Source organism: Zonotrichia albicollis, chromosome 1 (genome assembly GCF_047830755.1).
Source record: "Zonotrichia albicollis isolate bZonAlb1 chromosome 1, bZonAlb1.hap1, whole genome shotgun sequence".
Taxonomy (NCBI): Eukaryota; Metazoa; Chordata; class Aves; order Passeriformes; family Passerellidae; genus Zonotrichia; species Zonotrichia albicollis.
Genome location: NC_133819.1, coordinates 150,674,224 through 150,696,040, shown reverse-complemented (window position 1 = coordinate 150,696,040; position 21,817 = coordinate 150,674,224). Strand labels below are relative to the sequence as shown.

Below are 21,817 nucleotides of genomic sequence, written 5' to 3'. Positions count from 1 at the left end.
TGCACCAGAAAACAGTGGAAGAGCAGGACTGAGGGAGGGTGGCAGGTCTGTGCACAGAATGATGCATATTGGTGGCATTGAACTTTATAGCTTGCCTCTATGTCTCTCATCTCTTTTTCCACTGTACATATTTTATTTTCTTATAATCTTTATTGAAATTGAAAGGGCTGTTTTTTAGGCAAAGAACAAATACTGCAGAGAGTGGGGAAAAAGATTCCACCTGTGAGAGCTTTAAGGAATAACCAACTTCTTCAGAATTGTCTTAATTATAACTCTGGAAGTCATAGCAGTTGTATTCACCACTTGTTTACACTTCAGAAGCCCAAATAACACTACATTAGGTGGAGGGTTTTACCAGCTGTGCTTTCTGAACCTCCTGTTTGAAATTCGCTGCCCAAAAGCTCAGGCAGGACTCTCCCTGCTCACCCACATTGTTCTGTTTACGCTTTGCAGGCGCGTGTTAAGTTCTGATGCAATGACACAGCTGTTCCACTCAGTGGCTTCAACTGCAATAATTCCTCTTTGTTGGTGCCTTGTTTTTTTCCCTTCTGTAGCCTCTGACAGTGACAGCACCATCCTTAACCATTGCAGAGAACATGGCAGACCTGATCGACGGCTACTGCCGCCTGGTCAATGGGGCCACGCAGTCCTTCATCATCAGGCCTCAGAAAGGTAAGGACACCCCCAGAGCTGCTCCCAGCTCATCCTGCTTTGAATGCAAGACAGAGGTGGCAGAAAAACCCTCACTTGGAGGCTCTTTTCCTTCAGGGAGGGGCCATGAGAAATGCCGGTAGTAAATTATCACTGCATCAAAAAATGCTGAGGATTTAGGCTGATTCAGCAATCACTTCTTTGCACTAATTCCAACTTAACTGGCAGAATTAATTGTAATTATTAAAGGCACTCCTAACAAGGGTGTGTTATCTTATAACATGATTCCCAATATACAAGGGGAAATTTAGTGAGGTTGGTTAAAATGCATTTGTATAAGTGGAAAGTTTTTAGTTTCTGCCTTTTTCCTAGATACATATCTCCATTTAAAAAATAAAAACTTTGAGAAGTCTCATGAGTTTCTCTCCTAAAATAGAACTAAAGCAGAAATGCATTTTATAGTGGCTGTCAGTTGTTTTTGTAGCATCTCTCAAGAAGTGAGAGCAGGTATCCCTTGTTTTAGAAAGAATTTGATTACATTTCATTAGAATTTTTCCAGTTTCAGACAGCTTTAATTATTGAAAATCATGCAAGCAAAGCTGCTTAAGAATGAAATTTTCTTCTTTCATGTTGTTCTCATCTTTATCCATGGGATTCATCCAACTTTGCTGCTTTCTAAAGCAATAAATTATTTCCTTCTTCCGTGTTTGTAGTACAGGAAAGTACACAAACCATCCCAGCATCTCTCTGATGTGAAACTGAGTCTCTTTTAGCCACATTCTTGCTTTTTTCTGCCACAGGTTTTCCCTGGGGTGATGTTGTTAACATAATTCAGCTCCGTCTATAACATCCTCCCTGTGTGTGGCTCAAAAAATCCCCAAACTTAAACTTGAGCACTCACTAATAAAGAAATGTGGTCTTAAGTGTTTTGACAGCGCATGGTAATGGTTCAAATTATTCTTGAATTTGCATGTTTTTTGTTATTTCTGACCCATAGTGTGTGTGAGTGACATTTAGCTCCAACGCAAGCAGTTTTGTTAGAAGCTGTGTGAGTTGTGCAGCCTTATCTCCACCCAAATTAAAATCTTCCCTCAACACAAACTCAGCTCTTCAAGCCACCCTGGTGCACAACTTCATGATGATGAATCATTGGCCCCAAAATCAGACACCAAGAGGATAAGCTAGCATCAGAGATAATAACAGTTTATTTTCTAAAAATAAAAGAGGCATCACAATCCAAGATTTCCATGTCTCTAGACCAGTGTGTGCCCCTGAGTGCAGGTCTTTTGTGCCTCTTCTTTTCTGAGAAATCATGGTTTGGGGTCTGCCACAATCCTTGTTATTGACTGCCAAAACTTTCCTTCTAATACCAGTGTAGACCTATTGTAGCCACAGTTGATCTTTAAAAACTGTTCATGTCTATACATGACCTCTTCCCTGAATTAATGGATGGCTCTGACTCTGTCTCTGCTTTTCCTTTAGGGGCACACATGGACTTTGTCCAGTTCTTGCCACTCCCACACTGGTGGTGGTGCCCCATCAAAACTGACCTGTTCTATTTGCAATTTTTCTTTCTAATTCCTGTCCTGCTCCTACCTGACTTTCTTAGCAGCATCTGCTACATCTTGTAGGCTGACTGAGCTCTCTGAGGGGCAGTATCTCTGATTTTTCTGTGCCCTGCACAGAAAATTGAGGTTTTAAGTGAGGTTTTTGGTAGGTGTGAATGCAGGTTTATTTGTGTGCTATTCTTATAACACATTTTAACGTGGAGCAAATGAGCAGTGATTGAACAGGAACATCAGGTAGCACTGTGGGAACACTTTATGCATACATGAAGAAAACCCCTTTAAAAATAAATTCTGGGTTTCTTTTGTCTGAGGGTTTTTTGTTTTTTTTTTTTTTTTGAAGTTCATAGCAATACCCAACATATTCATTAAACATTTCATAAGAGAACAGTCCCCATCATGATCTGCATTCCCAGGTCCCTCCACAGTGAGCTTTGAATGTGTAGAACACATCAGAAAAAAATCATGGGGCGACTCTTGATCCCCCCAGATGTGTTTGATCCTCCTTTTGAGCTTTCCCATCCCCTTTTTGTTGTAAATTTACATTTATTGCAGGTGTCCTCATAAATTGTCTTTCTTGATTACTAACAGAGTCTGGTTTTGGGATATCTGTCGTGCTATCCATTAATGATATCCAGTTCTTCTTAATTTGGGGAGAGCACTTGATAGTGTTTAAGACCTGGACAGTATTTGGCATTTTTCCATTCAGTTTGTTCTATTTTTCGTAAATATTTGGATGTTCAGGTCCCTTTAGACCCATGTGGAAATGTTACACTTAATATGTGTATTTTCATTATCACACTTACACCTCTGAGAGGCCAAGAACACAAATTAAAGAATTCATAAACACTTGAACTGATTATCAGCTTTTAGGTTGTGGGGTGTTTATCACTCTCTACAACCACTTGAAAGGAAGTTGTGGCTGGATGAGGGTTGGTCTCTTCTTCCAGGTAACAAATTACAGACATGAGCAAACAGTCCCAGGTTGCTCCAGAGAAGATTTAAATTGGATGTTGGGAAAATTTCTTCCCCAAAAGGGTGGTTAGGCATTGGAATAAGCTGCCCAGGGAAATGTTCAAAAATACCAGATCTAAATAGCTGGTGAAGTTCTCCACTTAAATGCTTTTTGTTTTCACCCAGATTTACCCTGGGCAGGAATTTCATTTTAACAGATTGATAATGTGTTCCCATTTTTAGGATACTGTTACCTCTGTAGTTTGGCCCCTCACTGATTTTGCTTTCACAGTAGTTTCAGTCAGGTGAGGACAATTTCCATTCCCCCAGGCTGGGAGCCCTGGAGCTGCCTGGGTTCTGCTGTGTCCAGCATGGAGCTCTGCTCAGACCTGGACAACCCTGTGGAAAGCCCAGCAGAACCATGCATCTCCCATTTCTTTAAAAAATATAGAATTGGGCAAAAATGTTGTGGGTTTCTACTTGTGAAAAACAACATATGCTTAAACTGGGATGCTGTTAGTAAGAAATTTTGACTTCAGACCTGCAGGGGTACTAATGAATATTTGGTATTTTATTTGGGATATAAACTGTAAAAGGATGAGCACCAGTGCCTGAAGTGAGCAGTTTGTATCCAGAGCCTGTGGGCGTCTGCAGGATCAGGAGTTCCATGCTGATTAGCTTTTTCTTTAATTATATCCGGTGATGGAGGAGACATAGAATCATGGAAGAGTCACAGAATAGCTCAGGTTTGCTGATACCTTTAAAAATCATCTGTTCCAACCCCCTAGTGCTACAACCCCTGGGCACCTCTTAATACTTAAGAGTGTATGAGGGTTTTTTGATACCTTTGTGTGGTTTTTTTTTAAACATCTACTTGCTTTTCCAGCTTCCCCTGTCCATTTACAGCCCTGCACTTGACACATCTCCAGCACACACAGGTGGGGTGTGTTGTCCCTGCAGGCACCAGGCTGTGGCTTCCAGGCAGTTGTGGGTGCTCCTTCCTTCTCCCCAGGGCTGAGCCTGCCTTGTCCACATCTCCCAGCTCCAGAGGGTCCAGATCTCTGGCTCTGATGCAAATGAGCACAAAGCCACTTATGTCCTGTGGAATTCAGCACATTCAGTGAAAAGGGGGATGATCATATGGAACAGTTCTGGGTATGGTGGTCCCATGTGTGCTGCTTGGTTTCCCAGTGGATCTGGAAGTAAATTCTCCTTTCACTTGGGTCAGAGTCTCTGCTTTTCTCTGTCTATCCCCAACTTTTCCTCGCAGTTTTCCAGACTGCTTCAATTCTCACCTTTTCTTCACTTTCCCTTCAATTCTTTCACATTTCCTTCACTTCTTTTCTTGTTTTTCAAACTCATTGACTACATCATACTGCTACTCACTGTGTAAGACCACTTCTATTCACATTCTCCTTATCTCACAAAAGGCTGAGAAAAGATTTGCTATTACAATGGAATCAAGATTTTGTTTTGTTATGATTTATTACATTTTATTATGACCTTTGCACTGATAGGAAACTGTTCAGAAAGTGGAGTGGAGCCTTGTGGAAACAGAATGAGATTCTCTTCTTTAAGGAAATTTAATACCACAGTGGAAAGTCAGATTCTCTCTTTATCTCCTTTAGATCCTCTTTGATAGGTAGTGTTTGACTTCAGCACACACTAGCAGTTGCCACCTGTGGTATTTCTCACTTTCTTGGGAGGTTGGAGGAGGGAAAAAGTCAGATCTGATCTGATCTCAGCATCTGGAACATATGAAGCATTGTGGCCCTGCAAGTGTTATGGAATCATTCCTATCCAGTCTAATGAAATCATTCACTGATCTTTCTGAAGTCCCCAAATATGATACTCTACCAAAAAGAAGCCTTAGGGGAAATTAAAATTCCATCTTTAGAATGCAGTTTGAATAGGATGCAGTTAACATGAAATAGAGCTACATATTAAAGAGCAAGGAAAATTATTTTGAGTAGCTGCTTATTAATTGTGCATCCATTACCTTGACTTTAAAACACAGAATAATAAGGTAACTGCAATTCAGTGAAGTTCTTTTAAAGCAGAGGAAGACTCTGTTCCACCAGTAACATGTGTGATTAATCAGCACCATCTAAGCCTTACATCCACTGCCAAGTCTAAGAGCAGCATTGGAACAACCAGCAGCATAAATTGGTGTAAAGCAGAACCCAGGATGATTTCACAACTAATGCTGACAGCTGTAGGTGTCATGTAAAAATTAAAGTTCTTTTGAGTGTTCTTTACAGCCCTGGGGAGGCTTGCATAGCAGTGGGCAGAACTCCTGTGCCTTTTCCTTCCAGCTTGGTGTCTTCTGCCCAGTTTCATCCAGGTTTTACCTCTTGTGCCCATTACAGTCTCTTTTTTGGGTACCTGTTCCCCAATCTTTTACTGCCAGGCTGCACCTCCACACCATTGCTCTCATATTTGTTACTCCACACTATCTCTGAGGATCTGTGCCTTTTGTTTCCTTCCCAAAAGGTATCACTTACCCAAACATATCACAGTACCTTTATCTCCCACCTGCTCATATAATCTTACTGTCCTCCCTCTGCCCCCCAGTTCCAGGTGCTTGTTCTTGTCACTTTGCTGAGCTGCTCCAGAGCTTTGAAATTGCAGCTTCTGGTTTCCCTTCTTTTCTGCATCTCCTTTTTAACACCCTCCATCAGACAGATCAGAATGGACTGATGTTGCTGAGCCAAGTGTTGCTTTTCTACCTGTAGACAGCAGAAAAAATGAACAAAAATAGTATTTTGCCATGTTGAGTGTAGCTTTTGGGCATTTCTCTGCTCAGTCCTTTAATACACAAAGGTGAGACTGTTGTTTACACCTGTAAGTCCTGGAAATTTTAGCATGGGTGAAAAAGAAATAAGAATTTGCATTATTTTGTTGAACATTGTATGTCACCATTTTCTGCAAGTGTGGCTGTTCTCTCAGGTCACTTTAGCTACATTGATTTAGAGAGTGAAACACACTTTATTACCCATCTTCTCTCCTTCCCTGCATACTCCAATCTGCTGAAAAGGTGTTTTGCTGAAGGATTAGTAACTTCCCCACAGGAATGCCAAGGGTTTCATCAAATCCAGTAGGAAAAAAACCCTTTCAATAGGTACATCCAAGGTCTCACACACATTACCATTTTCAAAGAAAGACTGGCAAGGATTTGAATGTAGTGTACAAAAAGCTGACTTACTCTCTGACACAAAACATTATTATTGTAGAGTCTCAAGCCAGTGTGAAATCAATATGATAATATGTGCTTTAATGATTTATTTCAGTTGTCTTACTTGGAAATCCAAGTTGGATTGAATTGTTTTATTTATATGTTAGAACTTAGGACATCTTGGAGATAAAAGAAAAGCATTTCTTACCAGAGAGATGAGATAGTGTCACACCTTCTGCAAGTGATTTATTGGAGTTATTTGTTAAGAATAAAACCAGCTTTTATATTCTGTGTACGTTGTTTCCTCAGATGAGAGTTTGCCTAAAGGTCTGTGTGAGTGGGTAGAAGGAGTTGTTGATAATGCTGCTGTTTATACATGTATAGAACATTCTTTGAGCTCTCTCAGTTTCCCTCAGAGATTGTGATGATTATTGTTTCAGGCATGTATATATTTCACTTTGAGAGAGGTCATTTGAAAACGTGCAAAAGCTTTAATCCTGTTTTCTTCTTGTTTACACAGAAGGTGAAAGAGCTTTACCATCCATACCAAAGTAAGTTTTGTGCTTTCTTTTCTCATATATTAAAAAAAGAGTTTTGAAAAATAGGGATGCTTTCAGAACTTCTTTATAACAATAATTTTTATTGTTGCTTTTGGATTCCAGGACAAATAGCAGGTAGGGCATAAAAAGCTCGCAGTAATATTAAAGTACAAAGATACCAGAAAGAAAATCAAAGAAAAAAAGTGCCTAATGTATCCCATATTTGACAATAACAAAAGCAGGATGTTTTGGAAAAGACTTGACTGGGGTTCAGTAAATTTAATTATAGGAGTGATGCTAAATAGTTTGTACTGTTTATTTATAAATAACTACATTTAAATGTGATTGGTTTTCTATGTTTGACATGTAAATGAATTCCAAATAGTACAAGATAAGTCTTTTTACAGACAGAAACTCAATTCATACTCCATTTCCCACAGATCACACAGAAAGTATGAGCACAGTCAGGTTACACACATCTTAAAAGTGTGCACAGTTTGGCTTTTGTGGTTTCCTTCCAACTGCCCAGGTTTCTGTGGCTGCTTGTGCTGATTAGAAGCCACTCTCACTCCCCCAGGCAGGATGCAGTGGTAGATTCCTCCGTGCCTGCTCCCTGCCCGTGCTGTGCCTGGGGAGGTGGCTCAGCCCTGCTCATCACAGTAGGTGCCTGTTGGGAGAGCTCCCCGTGCTTGTGGAGAATGTCCAGCATTCAGCACTTCCAACTTCTGTTTTCCAGGCTGGCCAACAATGAGAAGCAAGGAGTGAGGTCTCACACGGTCTCTGTGTCAGGTAAGGCTCATCCAAAGGCAGCAGCTGAGTTTATTTCTGGGGCTGGCAGAGGTGCAGGAAGCTTTTCCAGGGCTGCTGACTACCCCAGACTGGAGCTCTGCTCTAAAGAGAAACTTTTATGCAACAGCCACATCTGTGCAGTTACTGCAAAGCTTGTCAGAATTTCCACTTAACTTTGGGATGAAGTAGAATGTCTTGACTAGAACTGAAATTACCTGAGTATGTGCTAATTGTGAGGGAGCAGCTTTGAAAAGGGAAAACAGGCAATTAAATATTAATCATTGCTTTACAGAAAGGAGAAACCTAATAGCTGTTTTTCTGTAGCTGTTTAGATAAAAGCATTTAATTTTTACTATTGAAAATGACAAGTTAATTGAAGGATGGGTATGTGAGGTAATACATGTTGTTTCTGTTCTTTATAGGTTTCTAAGAATTCTCTAAGTTAACATGGAGGTTTTATGCTTCGGAGAGAATATGTTCCTGTTACAGAATCTTAAATAATTTTGAAGGATTGAGTCTTAGTAGTGTCTTAGTAGAAAATGTATTTCTAAATCAGTATGCATAATGTTTATTAAGGGAATTTTAATGCGAAAATTATTTATAGTATGATCTATATGATTAAGATTTATATTATGATTATATTATGTTTTAATAGGTTTCTGGTATTTGGTCACAAACTTGAAGAGCCAATACTGTGACTCAGTGGATTTCCCTTCCCTTAGAGGGAGGCTTCAGCCCCACTTTTACATTTATTTATGTGAGCTCTTAGTGGCAAATACTCAAACCCCCAACATATTTCATACAATAAGGAGGAAAGCTACATAGACAATTAATTAATTTCCTACTTCTCAGGTTCATTTCCCCACCCTTACCCACTTCTAAAAGATATTTGAGATTCACTGCTTGGTGTAGGAAACCCAAATAGACACTGCAGGAATACAGGGGAGAGGATGTGAGTTAAAATGAGGAAAAAGCTGCAGTGGGGTAATACAGCTTCAGCTCTCAGAGTCAAATAGCTGCTCTTCTTCCTCCAGTGCCTGGCAAGCAAGCATGCTAGATCAGGTGAATAGGCATGAAGCATGGTCAGCATGTTCTCTTTGGATTCTTACCTGTATGGCTCATTTTAGCTGTTAAAAAAAGTTAGAATTTCTCAAGTGATTAGCTCTGTGCTTTTGTAATTATTCCACTCACCCTCAAAAAGGCCAATCTTCAGGACAAAAAAGGCTGTCTGCAGCCTCGGATGTTCACTCCTTCAGATTTTCTGAGCATGCCAGTAATACTTTTAATAATGAAAACAATAATAAATGCTGACTTCATGAACCTTTCTTGCTGTCACTCTGCCTTTGCAAATTTAAGTGTCTTCTGAAGTTCTTAGGTGTTTCAGAGCACAAACACTTCTTTTTAAAGTAGCATTTTGAAATTAGTGTAGGAAGTGAGTTGTACTACCCCCAGCTCTGGCATTGAGGGTTTCACGTGAAAGTGGATGAGGGGGAAATGAGAGCACTGCTGGGGGTGAGCTGCTTGTTCAGGTGAATGTCAGGGGCACTGCAGAGTGGCTCCTGTGAGCAGTGCAGTCAAATTAAACCAGAAATATCATCCTCATTCTTGCCAATACCAAAAACACCAATTAGGTATTATTCTTGTATTGTAGGAATGTTTTATATCTTTCCACAATAAAATTATTGTGCTTGATGCTTGTTTTTGTACCATGTTAATGGTTTTTATACCATTTTAAACCACTGGAAATGCTGGAATGGTTTGAGCCAATGCATTTAATATTAAATCTCAAAGGTTTGTTCTTCTTGTAACATAATGGCACAGAGCACATGAATACTTTGTTGTTGTTGTTGTGTTTTTCCCCCCAAAGTTAGTTAAAATGCACTGAGTGTGCCATCATATTAAATTTAAAGTGGAGGCAGATTGCTGAGATGAACCCACATGACAGGGGTTATTCTCAGGAGCTGCTTTCTGTAAGAATCTCTTGAATCCCCCAAGGAATCAGGGTGCTGTAAATGAAGTGATGCTTGGTGTGGATGTGGAGAAGTGTCACTGCTGCTGTCAGATGGATCCCATCCATCAGTGGGAAGGGGAGGCACCAGCCCAGCCCAGGGCAGAGGCAGCAGAGGGGCTGCTCTGGGCTGCAGAACAGGAGCTTTTCTCTGCTGACACTGCAGGGGCTCAGAGCCAGGTTTCAGATAAGAAACCTGCCTTTTTTTGTAGCTCAATGACATCTGTAATTGCTCCACACCTTTGATGATTTAGATAATGAATTAACTCTGATGTTTGATTTCACTGACACCGCTCCCCTTTGTTTAGACCTCTCCCAATGCTAAAGATAAATAGCAAAAATGTAAAACAGAGATTCAGCAAAAAAATTTCAAAATCATATACATTTGTAGTATTAACACACTTAGCTCAAAAGGGAAGTTTCACAGTGAGTGCCCCACCACAACTGGGATAAACCAGCAATATCCAAACCCACTGTGAAACATGATTTATTCAGGTATTTGTCTGAAGCTTTGCAAGTTTAAAAAGGAACCTGTTAATGAAAGACACCTTGTCTTTTTTAAGTACTTACTAACATACTTTGGAATATTTCTTGTCTAGTGAAGTGAAAACTTGGTCTTTTCCAAGTGCTGCAATACTCCAAGGCACACAAAAATAGAAGGTTTGTAAATCCTCTTGATTATTTTTCCTCCTGTAAATAAAGGTCCTTTCAAACTAGTGAGGGATGAAGTTGGTTTCAGGAATCCAAAGCGGCAAATTGCTGCATCTGCGAGTCACTGAACCAGGTTTCACCACAAACTTCTTGTCTATTGCTGCTTCTCTTTCTTCTGGTGTTGTCTACCTTGATTCCTCAAATTCTCTGTTCCTTGCAGTGGACACTGTGTGTAACCAAGATGCCTGCCAGATTCCCCTCCTTTTAAAAAGTGTCATGATTTTATGCCTCAACACATTGGTGTGTGTGTAAGATTATAAATTACTGTAAATAAGCTAAACCAAATCAGTTGGATTTTAGATTTCTTTGATAATCATCTGATGTTTTGGCTGGAGTCGCTGTGATTCACCAGAAACAATGAGTGTTTTAGCTTATAGGGAATTGCAGCTTTTACCTCCTTCTCCCTCTGCTTCTGCATTAAAAAAAGAGTTCTTTGTCCTTAGCCAAGGGTGTTCACTCAGGAAATGGTAAGGCTAAACTATTTGCTCTGTGCAAATAATATATCAAATGTGTAAGAAGCAGCACACCAGTTAACTCTAATTTTATTGACTGTATTTCCACTGTTTGGCTTGGAGACACCTTATTAAAATGCTCTGCTCTAGTCTAAAGGAACTTACTTTGGCCAGTGCTTTGTTTTTACATAGCAAACATTAGCCTTGGTAAGGTGATCTTGTATTTCCAGATACACATATTTCCAAAAATAATAACTTATCTGGTCCATTCTATATTACAACAAGTTTTTCATAAAATGAAATCAGTTCAGCAGTAGCTGCTTGCTCCCTTTCTACATGAATTCCTCCTGACACTGAGTTCTTTGGTTTCTTCTGCCCCTTGCTTATGTAAATATGACTAGGAAGAATAAATATGCTTTTGCATCCCTTGGGTAATCACTGTGCCTCCTTTACCCTGGAAAATTCATGAATTTTTTTAATCCTAGCTCAAATACTGCTTTCCATGCAGTGCCACAGAAAATGACGTTTCAAGCCCATGTGTTTCACTGAACAGGCAGAGGATTGAACAAGTCTTGGCAAGTTCTTGGCACTGCTGGGTTAATGGGTGGATTAGATGATTTTAAGGGTCTTTTTCAAGCTAAAGGCTCCAAGCAGTCCATCCTGGCATTTGGATATTCAGGTACTGTTGTACAATGATGTTTTTGTGGGGAGGGAGCTGTGAGTGAGATGACAGGAAGGGAGAGGAGAGCTGTCCTGCAGTAGCCAGCACAAGGGATGTGTCTGAAGGGGATTTTAGGATATCCCATAGGGTTGGTCTTGCTTAAAGCAGGTGCTGGTTTTGCAGCTTTAGTATGAGCTTATTTGGTGAAGGTAATTAAAAGGTCTCTGAAAATACAGTCCCTGTTCCAGCTGATAAAGCAAAGTGTTCAGGGCACCTGAGTAGCAAACCCCAGGACACAAACCTTTAAGAGGGAAATAAATATATTAAAGAGAAACTGGTTTGTTATCCTGTTCCCCAGCTGGTGCAGCTGCTGTCAGTAACACAGGCAGCATTTTAAACTCAGAGGGGTGCAGTTTTTAAGTTCATCATGAAATTGCTAATAATTCTGGTTTTGCCATTGCCTCTCTCTTCCATGGTTTAGACATATTCAGTAGCATGCCTCATGGAGGATTTGATCTCTTGGAGGAAATATCTGTATAGGAGCTGAAGGGTTTTAGGATCCTGAAAGACCCTTAAAGAGGAGCTTCTCAGCAACTTTCCAGATTTTGCTTTAAAATCACAAATTTGTAACATAAAATTGTTAAATTTTAATCACTGTGATTAACTCCTGATCTGGCAGTGAAATGAGAACTAATGCTTAGGAGCAGATCCTGTTGGCAGATCCTCCTGAGGGAGCTGCCAGTGTAGTCATGGCATTCAACTGAAATTTCACTTTGAGTGTTAAAAAACCCTCTATTTCGAAGGAGGTAAGCCTGATTTAAGGGAGATTTTGTCATGAAAAAAAACCCAAAACCTCTATGGTATAGTTTGTGAGTAAAAGAGACTTTCAGGAGGTTTCCTGTAGAAGAGAAGCCAAATGGTAAAACACAACAAACAGGAGAGGGGAAAAAAAGTAATGAATCTATTAACCTGATGTGAGTGTTGCAGCACTTAAAAGTGCTCTGAATGGAGATGCTGGCTTGTGAAAGGACCTGTGTGCCCTGGCTTGAGGCTGATCAGCAGCAAAGCTGTGAGCAGGATGGAAAAACAAATTCGATTTTATTGAATCACTTCTGCTTGCAGAGCACAGAGCAGGCTCTGTGACACAATTCTTGTGCTCCACGTGAAGGTTTGCCCTGTGCCCAGGTCTGAAAGGGTTTCTTGTGCAGGACTTATATTTCTTAGCTCCTTTTGAGTTAGTTGGTGGGGAAAAGGTGGCCTTTGCTTGAGTATGAAAAATTATTAGCAGTTTTTTAACATCCATTTTGTCAAGACACTCCAAAGAGACAAAGCTGAGAAGTGTAATTAAATTTTTAGATGAAAAATTGTATCTTGAGTACTCAGGATTATGTCACAGCACAGCTTTGTTGCACTGCACAGCTCACTTCTGAAAAGAAAGACTTAAGAGTCTTGCTATAAATGACATAGTTATAAATTCAAATCAAGTAATTATTAAGTAATTTGAGGAGTATAAAGACTTTGTGAGAGCTTTAGCTCTGCCATATGGTCACAGCACTGGGAGACATTCAAGCTTAAAGTTTACTGCAGATTGATTTTACAAACCTTGAGCAAGTCATTAATCTCCAGGTTCATGGAGGAGGGAGTTGCTCTTAACTCATCCAGCTATTTCACTGATTAATAAGATAATACAGTTGAAAATGCCCTCAATGCTAATGAATTACAGTGTTTCAGATTCCCATCACAGCTGAATAGACTGGTGCTGTTATCTTTTCCTATTTTAGCCTGACTGACTGAAAGGCTTCTTTTCATGCATAAAGGTACTAGAATGAATTGTGGTGACAGTCTGAAGAGATTTCTTCCATATCAGTGTCCAGGAAGTTCCTGCAATGATTCCATCAGCCTGTGGTGCTGGTTAAGGTTTTAATAAGTTTTTTATTCTCCTGTGCTCCTCCTTTGTGGGCCTCTCATTGGATTTGAGCAGACTCTTCTGCTGTGCAAATAGTGCCAGTGTGGTGTGACTGGAGAAATATTCCATGTAGGTTGGGGGTTTGTTGTTCATGTAGAAACATATTTGATGTGCCAACCCCATAGTGCTCATTGGAGTTCAAAAGCTCAAAAATCAATTGATTTATTCTTTCTACAGGTTTTTGTTTCAGGGTTTTTCCTCAGACTGGTTCAAGAATGTATAATGAAATAGAATGGGATATTTTCACGTTCAGCCTTCCAGTGTTTGCTCTCTGCCCAAACGAGGAGCTCCAGTAGTAACTGCCCTGTAAAAAAAGGGCAGTAAAAGCCTGGCCTCTTTCTTTCTAACATAGTTATTGCACAGCAACTGATTTCTTTCCTTATTTTTGCCTTTTAAATTTTTTTTCACAATAATTTGAGTGAATACTGCATAGAGGAACTAAATCAATTAAGAAGTCCTGTGCAGTTTTCAGCAGCATTCTTGAGCACCAGTTATAACCTGGCTGGAAGCTGCTGTGGAATGCTGGAAATCCTTCTAAGTTGTATTCATTTCATTATGGTATTCTGTGGACTCCTGAGAAAGTGTTAAAACTTCTATTTTTAAAAAAATTTCAAACCAACCCATTAGAATCAACTTCCTTTTGTAGCTAGACTGCAGATGTGGTAGGTTTAAGGCAAAGCATCTTCCATTCATTGTGGCAGAACAGCTGAACAAGCTCAAATTGTTGACAGCAAATCATAAAGGCAGAGTTTAAATGCAAGGGCAGAATTGGACCATCACAGGGCATCAGGGCATGCACATGAATTAAAAACACTTTTACCTTTGCAATGTGCCCTCATTTGAAATAGGTTTGCTCAGGTTTCAGCAGCTTGTGCCTCCCACCTATCAGTGTGAGGCTGAGCAGCATTTCAGCACTTCAGGCTTAATTTAGCTCTGTATCCTGAGCAGGCAGGTCAGGAGTTGAAGCATCTCTTCCCTTTTGGAGCTTGCATTGCCTGCAGTGACTCTATACCTGTTCTTCTCTTTCAGCACAGAGTGTTGGGTTCCCTCATTCTCATGTCAACACCCCTTCAGTGGTTGCTTAAACCTGCTGCAGTATTTTTTCCTTTTCCTTCCTAGTGTGTCTGAAGCTTTTTATGGGTGTTACCTGAGGTTTGTGCTAGAATGACAGTGCTGAAAATTGTCTGCCATGTGATGTTAGGAAGAGAAGTCCCTTAGGAGTATCAAGGAGGAGAACTCAGAGTGTTCCCCTTTAAATTGTCTTAAACCAAGACACATGGAAATACTGATACACTGACTTAGTCAAGAATTTTCCCCTCTCCTTGCACCTCTTTTAGTTTTTAGCATTGAATCTGATTAATGTTCTGTCTTTCTCTCTGATATGTGCATTTTCCCACTAGATTAGGGATTCTAGTTTGCTCAGTCACCCAGCATATTTAGTGATGGTAGTTTTTGTTGATTGTAGAAGTGACTTTTATTAAAATATAATTTTCCTTTTCTACCCTTTTTGCACTCCTCCCACCACTGACTGGTTCACTGTCCAGTAGCTGCTGCTGTGGGACTGGGCTTCTCTTTTAATACCTGCATCCCCAACCTGTGTATCTCCAGGTGGCTGCACCTCACTCCTGAGTTTTGGCTGTGAAGAGCTACCAGCCCCAAGATGCAGGTTTTTTATTTAATTGGCTTTTTAAACCACTTCTCCTGTTTCTTTGGGGAGAGGAAAAATGGGAAAGCAGAGAGGAGCAAGCAGGTAACAAGAAATAAAAGGAACAGGTATCACCTCAGGTGCTGTGTATCATCTTGTGTCCTTCTTTCTCACCTTGTGTGGCTTCTTTGTATTTTTTCCTACTCCAGAATTTCCCTTGTCCTAATGAGCACTTCGCTAAAACATTGTCATCCCTGCAGTGGGGTGACTGGGAAGGAGGTAGTGAGGGTGCCAGAGGTCCTTGCAGAGCTGGAATATCCATTGGCAGGGCAGGTCTGCACTGAGAATAAGACTCTGGTGGCAGATTTGAAATCATAGAATCTGTCAGTGCTGTATTTCAGAGGAGAGGGAAACCATGTTTTCCCTTGTTCTGTGTAACCCTGCTATATGAAATACTCCTTCTATGTTGTTTTAAGGGTTCAGAGAGTCAGTACATACATGTTTAAGTCTGGTGACTGCCACTTTAGCTGGAATATAGCTGTCGCACAAGTCTGACAGAACGTAGATGACAAACTTGGAAAAGCAGGTTGCACTTCTGGGATAAATGTTCTTTGTGTTGTTAATGAGTGGTGTACATAGCTGGCATAGTCTGACTTTTTACTGGGTTCTAGTCTTACTTCTAAAAACTGAAATATGAGTTACTGTAGAAAGGAATTTGAAGGAAAACACCAAAAATGCTTTAGAGTTTCAGAGACTTTTGTATTTTCATTTGGGTATACAGAATTTTAATGTAAACCTTTACTTTTATGTTCATTCGTTGTAGATGTTCTCTTCAGTCTCTTTTCTTTTATTTCCAAATAATTTGTTTCTGTTTTTTTTTTCTCTTTCCTTTTCTTGCCTCTTTGTAAAGGAGTCAATCACTGTCAGCATAAAGTAAAGAAAGCTAGACGCTTTCTGCCTTTCGTCTTCTGTGCCCATGAGTCGCCACCCAAGGGTACTGCTCTGCTCTTTGTCTAGGCTGCCTTATTAACCCAAAAGCTGAATTTACTAACTCAGTTACTGTTTGTAAACTACTTTAGCCTCAGGTAAACAGAGTTCCAAGAATAATTTTGTTATGTTTTCCTGCTGTTGAATTGGATTTTCGTGCAGCTTGCTGGTCCCCGTTTTTATGGGGAACGTGTTTTCGAACATCGTATGCTACAATGACAAACATATTAAATTATTTTATTTATACAGTCATGCAGTCCTTGACTGCCATCTTTTTTTTTTCTAAATATATTTTGACTTCATTCTTGGACCCCTGACACAGCATGCTTATGGATGAAACAGAATAGCAACAATAAGCATCAGCTGAGATCACTTTGAATTAAACACGGACTACAGCGATGCTTTTGGCTGCGTACTGGTCCAGCACTGATCTAGACCAGTTTGGCTTTATTAGGGGTAAGAAGAATTTCCTATTATCTGTAGAGACTGTGTAAAATATTTGCCTTAGCTTCTGCTGTGGGGTTTGGTGTGCAGTAGGGCTGCTGCAGTACACGTGGAATCTGGTGTTTGTTTGAAATCTTCCCTGTAGAGTTGCTCTCTTTGCCACTCATTTAAATTTCAGCCTTGTACAAGTAATGAATGCTATGTGTCATTAAAACTTAGATGGTTCCATTTCTCTCTCATGTCTTGATGATAGCTCAGGAGTGCATTTCTTCTGGAAGGGTCAGCACCAACTCTGCTTTTCAAATTCCTCAGTGTAAGTGCAGAGTCAAGTTGAGCCAACTCATCTGGCTGTAGGACAACTGCCTTAAAGTATTGAATAAACCCAGAAATTGACTATTTTTAACAATGCATTAAAAGAACTAGTTCCAGTTCCAAATTCAATTTTTGTGTACCTTTGTGTTTGAAAGTCATTAACTCTGTTTCATCATAAAAGCTTCTTAGAGCATATCTCTGTCCCTTGGGTTTTAGGTGAGAAGTCTTAAATTCTGCTGCTTTTCTGGTTTCTCTTGAGTCAGGTATATAAGATAACTACAGTCTGAATACTTTTGGATTACTCATGAATTTAATAGTATATTTTCCCCTCCCCCTTCTCTGTCCCCTCTCTCTCCCCCTCTTTTTTCTCTCTCCTTGCATGCCACCTGGATCTGCAGATGAAATTAGTGGGGACGGTAATATGTTTTCTAGTCTGTGTGTTACTAACGTGCAATATGCAACTCTTATCTCCATATACCACTTAATGCACATTTTAGTAATACATTTTATCCAGCTTTCAGTGTTCAAAAGTGGTCTGCTTTGGGTATTAGCTGATAAATATTATACTTTACAGGCTGTGCAACTAATGCTGTCTGCTAAACTGGAATTGGAAAAGGAAAAATTCTATTTCGAACACACAGGGATGTGGTGGTGCATGTGTTTGCAGTGAGACTTGTGGCATGATGCAAAGAAGGTTTAGAGGTTTGCAAGTGTCCAGTTTGATTGAAATGGTTACACCATCATTAATCTGGTCAGTGGGTGAGATCAGTGGATGTGACACCTGAGAAATGAGTCTACTGAGAAATGCTTTAAAGGCATCAAAGTGCTCCTTGCATTAAAAGAAGCTCTACAAGATAGATGAATGTAGATTGAATACATGAATATTAACCAGGTTTCAGCTATTCAAACTAATAATTTTAAAGACAGATTTTAATGTTTGGGGTTTTCTTTTAAAAACTTTAAAACTTACTACAAAATATTTCACTTCTGCAGACTTTTAAAGTCTTTTTTCTTCTTAAAAGAAGTGGGAGTTTGATTTTTTTAAGAGATTTTTGGCTATTTTTCTAAAGGATTTCCATCTGATGTTGGGAAAGAATCAAACTGCTGCTACTGGTAGTGTGTATACCTTTATTCTTCTAAGTAGGAGGCACAAAGGGCATAAAAGCAATATGCAAAGGAGGGGGATAAGAGGAAGTAGAGATCACATCTTGTGACCTTCCTTTCAGTAAAATATGAAGGGAGTTTATTAACTTTTCATCTCCTTCCCTTCAGATATAAGCTAAAGATAATACCACACCATTTTCTTCCTTTTCTTAAACATCAAAAGGATATTTTTTTCTGCCATAAATTTAAAAATTATATTTCAGATACTACCCCCTACATAGTTTTTTATTGAAACTTGCCTTCTTTTATAAGTTACAAGCTCTGATAAATGGGATAAATTATGAAAAAGAGAGGTTCAAATGTGTGCCTAAGGTCATGGATTAGCTATTATGGATTTAATACCCTGGGATGTTTCTCCCTACATTTAATAAATTAATTCAGATTTAGTGAAGCTCAGATTGGCTCATTCATGTGAGTGACCACCACTACCTTTTCCTGAAAGCAACTTGTTCATTTTGCCCATCTCCAGGAATCATAACAAGTGATGCTGCTGGGTTTAAAAAGTGCAGGAGGGCAGCATGATGAGCCCCCTTACTAAATCTGAGTTTTTCTGGACTTTCCAAGGACACCTGGAATCCCTGGATGTGTTCAGCTCTTGAGGGTGCTGTGACACATCCTCCTTTGTGGAGCAGCCTGGAGAGCCCTGCCCAGCTCAGCCTTGCTTCAGGCTCAGTGGAGGTTCTGGAATCTCTTAGCAGGCACAGTTCTGGCAATTTGGTGACATTCTCAGTCTGTCATTAATGCTGGGCCCAAGCCCCTCTGAGGAGGTCAATTCTCTTTGTTCCAGACCACTTTGAGCACAGCCTGGACTGAATTTTTCTCTTAATTCCCAAAACCAATGCCAGACATACATAGGAATTAGTTTTTTATATATTTCTCTTCAGATTGTTAAATGTGGAACAAGAAATGTTTGTGTAGTTAATTGTGTACATTTAATTTATTTGGATTGATTATGAAGACTTCTGGTTTCATGATGGTTTTGGGCAATGTATCAAAAGCATGTAAAGTGCTCTGTGCTGCTCTGAGAATGCTTTTAGTATGAATTAACTCATGAATTTAAAAAAAAGAGATGAACAAGCCCTGCCATTGATCACATTCTGAAAGCACTATTCTGTAACCTAGTGTGAAAAGTGTTTGGGGTCCTTAAAGTGGCACCAGTTTGGTTTCCAGACTTCAAAAATTTTTCTTAGATGTGTTTACAATATTTTTCATCCAGTCAATTTTCTAACATAAAGAACTTTCTGATATCTTCAACAAAATCCTATCACAATATTGGAGGGAAGCAATGATTTGTCTCCATCACGTTGGGGATTTTTTTAAAGCTTATTTTTAAAATCAAAGGCTTATTTTTACAAAAACATTAGTTTGTAATGTAGGGAAGAAAATAAAATACCAAGAAAGAGATAAGTGCTTCTGGAGTGTCCTGCCTGTTCAGAATTGTGCACTGTCTTTAGAATTTATTGCATTTTCATTAGGTGACTGTGTTTTGCAATGTCCCAAATAGAAATTGCCTAACAAAATTTAAAATTACATGGAATTTCTCAATTCTGCTTTTACCTGGTGTATTCCTACAGGAGTTCAAAAGAAAAAAACAGCTTCAATTATATTTAAATAGTAAGAAACTAGGATCATAAAATTACACTTACTCCCTGAAGTGTGTTGAACTTCAAAGGTTATAGGCAACCTGTACTTTCCTAATTGTTGAATATTCAGTTTGCCTGAAAACTGAGCCTCTTGCTTGTCTGTGTGTGAAATATTGATAAGCCTGGCTCTGGTTTCAGGGCTGGGTTCAGCTCAGGGTCCATCCCATCCTTCTTCCCATTCACTGTGGCTGTCCCAGTCCAAGCCATGGCTCTGGAATGAGGCCAGGGAGCTGCAGGGATGTATCCATGTGCTCCAGGGCAGATGGGGGAAAAGGGGGAGGAAATCATCATTTCCAGAGGCTTTCCAGTGTGTGATCACCTCAAATCAACCACAAAAACTGCACAATGGGTTTGGAAATTACTCAGTTTTGAGAATCTCTCTTTGTGTTTAAAGTTGGTGAGTAGAATTTGACAGCCTTGAAGTAAAGAATGAACCCTCTGTTGTGGACTGGCTTTAAAACCCCTGGAGGAGTTGATCTGACCTTTAGGAAATTACCTCCACACACTGGAAGTTCTTTAGGGCAAGGGGAGGACATTCTGATGTGACTTGACACCATTTAAACCATTTTGAGAACAGATGATGTAATTTTAAACAGAGGAAGAAGTGCACTGTCATTCTTCTGAAAATTTTGGGAAGTTGTTACCAAAACCTGTCCATGAAATCCTGAGTCCTCACAGCAAAACTTGTGAATTTCCACTAACAAGGAAAATTGTAAGAAAAATGGGAAAGAGAGTGTGGCTTAAAAAGGTCTTTGTGCTCTAGAAGATTCTGTGGTAAATAACTCAGCTGGCCACACTGACAGTAGGGGGAAGCTGCCCTGGAACATCATTGGTGTCTTCTGCCTGTTTGACATAAAAAATAGCGAACTGTTATTGCCAGTTTATTGAAGGTAAAGCAATTTAACTAATTCATAATTTTTTCTCTTTACTGCAATGGAATTTGCTGTTTAAAAGATTTTAAATCAACAGTTTAGATAGGTCCCAGTTACAAAACTTGAACTTTTTTGAACACAAACGAATCTTCCTTTTCTTCTTTGTTGAGTGCATCTCTGTGATGTAAGGCAGTTGGCACTGAGGTCATTATCATATCATGAATTATGCATGAGCCAGTTTTAGTCATGCTGTATTAAATGTGACCCAGCAATGCTGAGCTTGGGGTTTGGGACAGACCAGCCTTGGTACATTGGAGTTGTTGTTCTGGAATTGTTTTCATCTGCTCTTCCCGAAACTCTTCAATTCCTCCCTTTGCAGAGACTGATGACTATGCAGAGATTATAGATGAAGAAGACACTTACACAATGCCCTCAAGTAAGTGCCATGGTTACCTTGGGAAATTTCCTATCCAAAAGTTTCTTTGATTTAGCAGGAACTAAAAATATCAGCCTTATTTAATAAATGTGCAAGGAAAATGTTCTGCTTTCCTGCTATCTGTGATTTCACAGTAAAGTTCTTTTTTCGTCTCAAAATGCAGAATTTTTTTTGATTGTGATGCTGAACATAACACTTAAAGACTGGATAAGGTCTCTGTGATGAGAGCAGTGTGGCAAGCTCTGTGGATTGCTGTCTGTCAGTATCTCATCTCACCTTGCTCTGTGACAGATCTGGTGCTCCCAGTTCCATGAGAAAGGAACACTCAACTCTACCACATGCAATTTTGTTAAAGATGAAAGACTGCAAGAACAAAAATAGAAATTCAAAGTTCTGCTGAGTCTTCATCGTTGAAGTAAAAACAGTGGTGCTGCAGCTACCACAAGGATTTTGTGTTAGAGCCTGTTTGAATTATGATACAATCCTAAACTGTCAAGGCCAAGTCATTTAACATGAAAGTCCAATATTCTGATTTTAAAAGCTGCATCTGGAAAATTCCAGTTGCATTTGGGCCACCAAGGATTTCTCTGGAAGCAGACAATCCATTGGTGCAGAATCCTGCCAAAAGCATCAGGTTTGGTCAGTGTGAGAGGGGAGGATGGTGCTGAGCTGGGGCCACATTCTGCTGAAGGACCATGAACTTGTGCAGATTTCTGAGCTCTCCATGGGGCAGAATGTTTCATGATCACTTCAGTGTTCACAGCATTGTTTCCACAGCTGTGGAAAACCTTTGAAAAGCAAGAATATATGTTTTACAAAACATATATATATATATATATATAT

General features: G+C 39.7%; 1 protein-coding gene across 10 annotated transcripts in view; it reads left to right on the top strand.

Moving 5' to 3' along the window:
* The window catches only part of PTK2 (protein tyrosine kinase 2), a 189,087-nt gene that overhangs the window by 125,479 nt on the left and 41,791 nt on the right, over positions 1-21,817 (top strand). For 6 of the 10 annotated variants that reach the window (XM_074557683.1, XM_074557658.1, XM_074557672.1 and 3 more), the window contains 6 exons: positions 555-672; positions 6,866-6,896; positions 7,621-7,673; positions 16,027-16,110; positions 17,258-17,275; positions 20,918-20,974. In XM_074557683.1, the coding sequence (XP_074413784.1) occupies positions 555-672; positions 6,866-6,896; positions 7,621-7,673; positions 16,027-16,110; positions 17,258-17,275; positions 20,918-20,974 (361 nt within the window). The remainder of the gene's footprint in view (positions 1-554; positions 673-6,865; positions 6,897-7,620; positions 7,674-16,026; positions 16,111-17,257; positions 17,276-20,917; positions 20,975-21,817) is intronic. The other 4 variants (XM_026790475.2, XM_074557623.1, XM_005479632.4 and 1 more) reach the window with 2 other exon arrangements.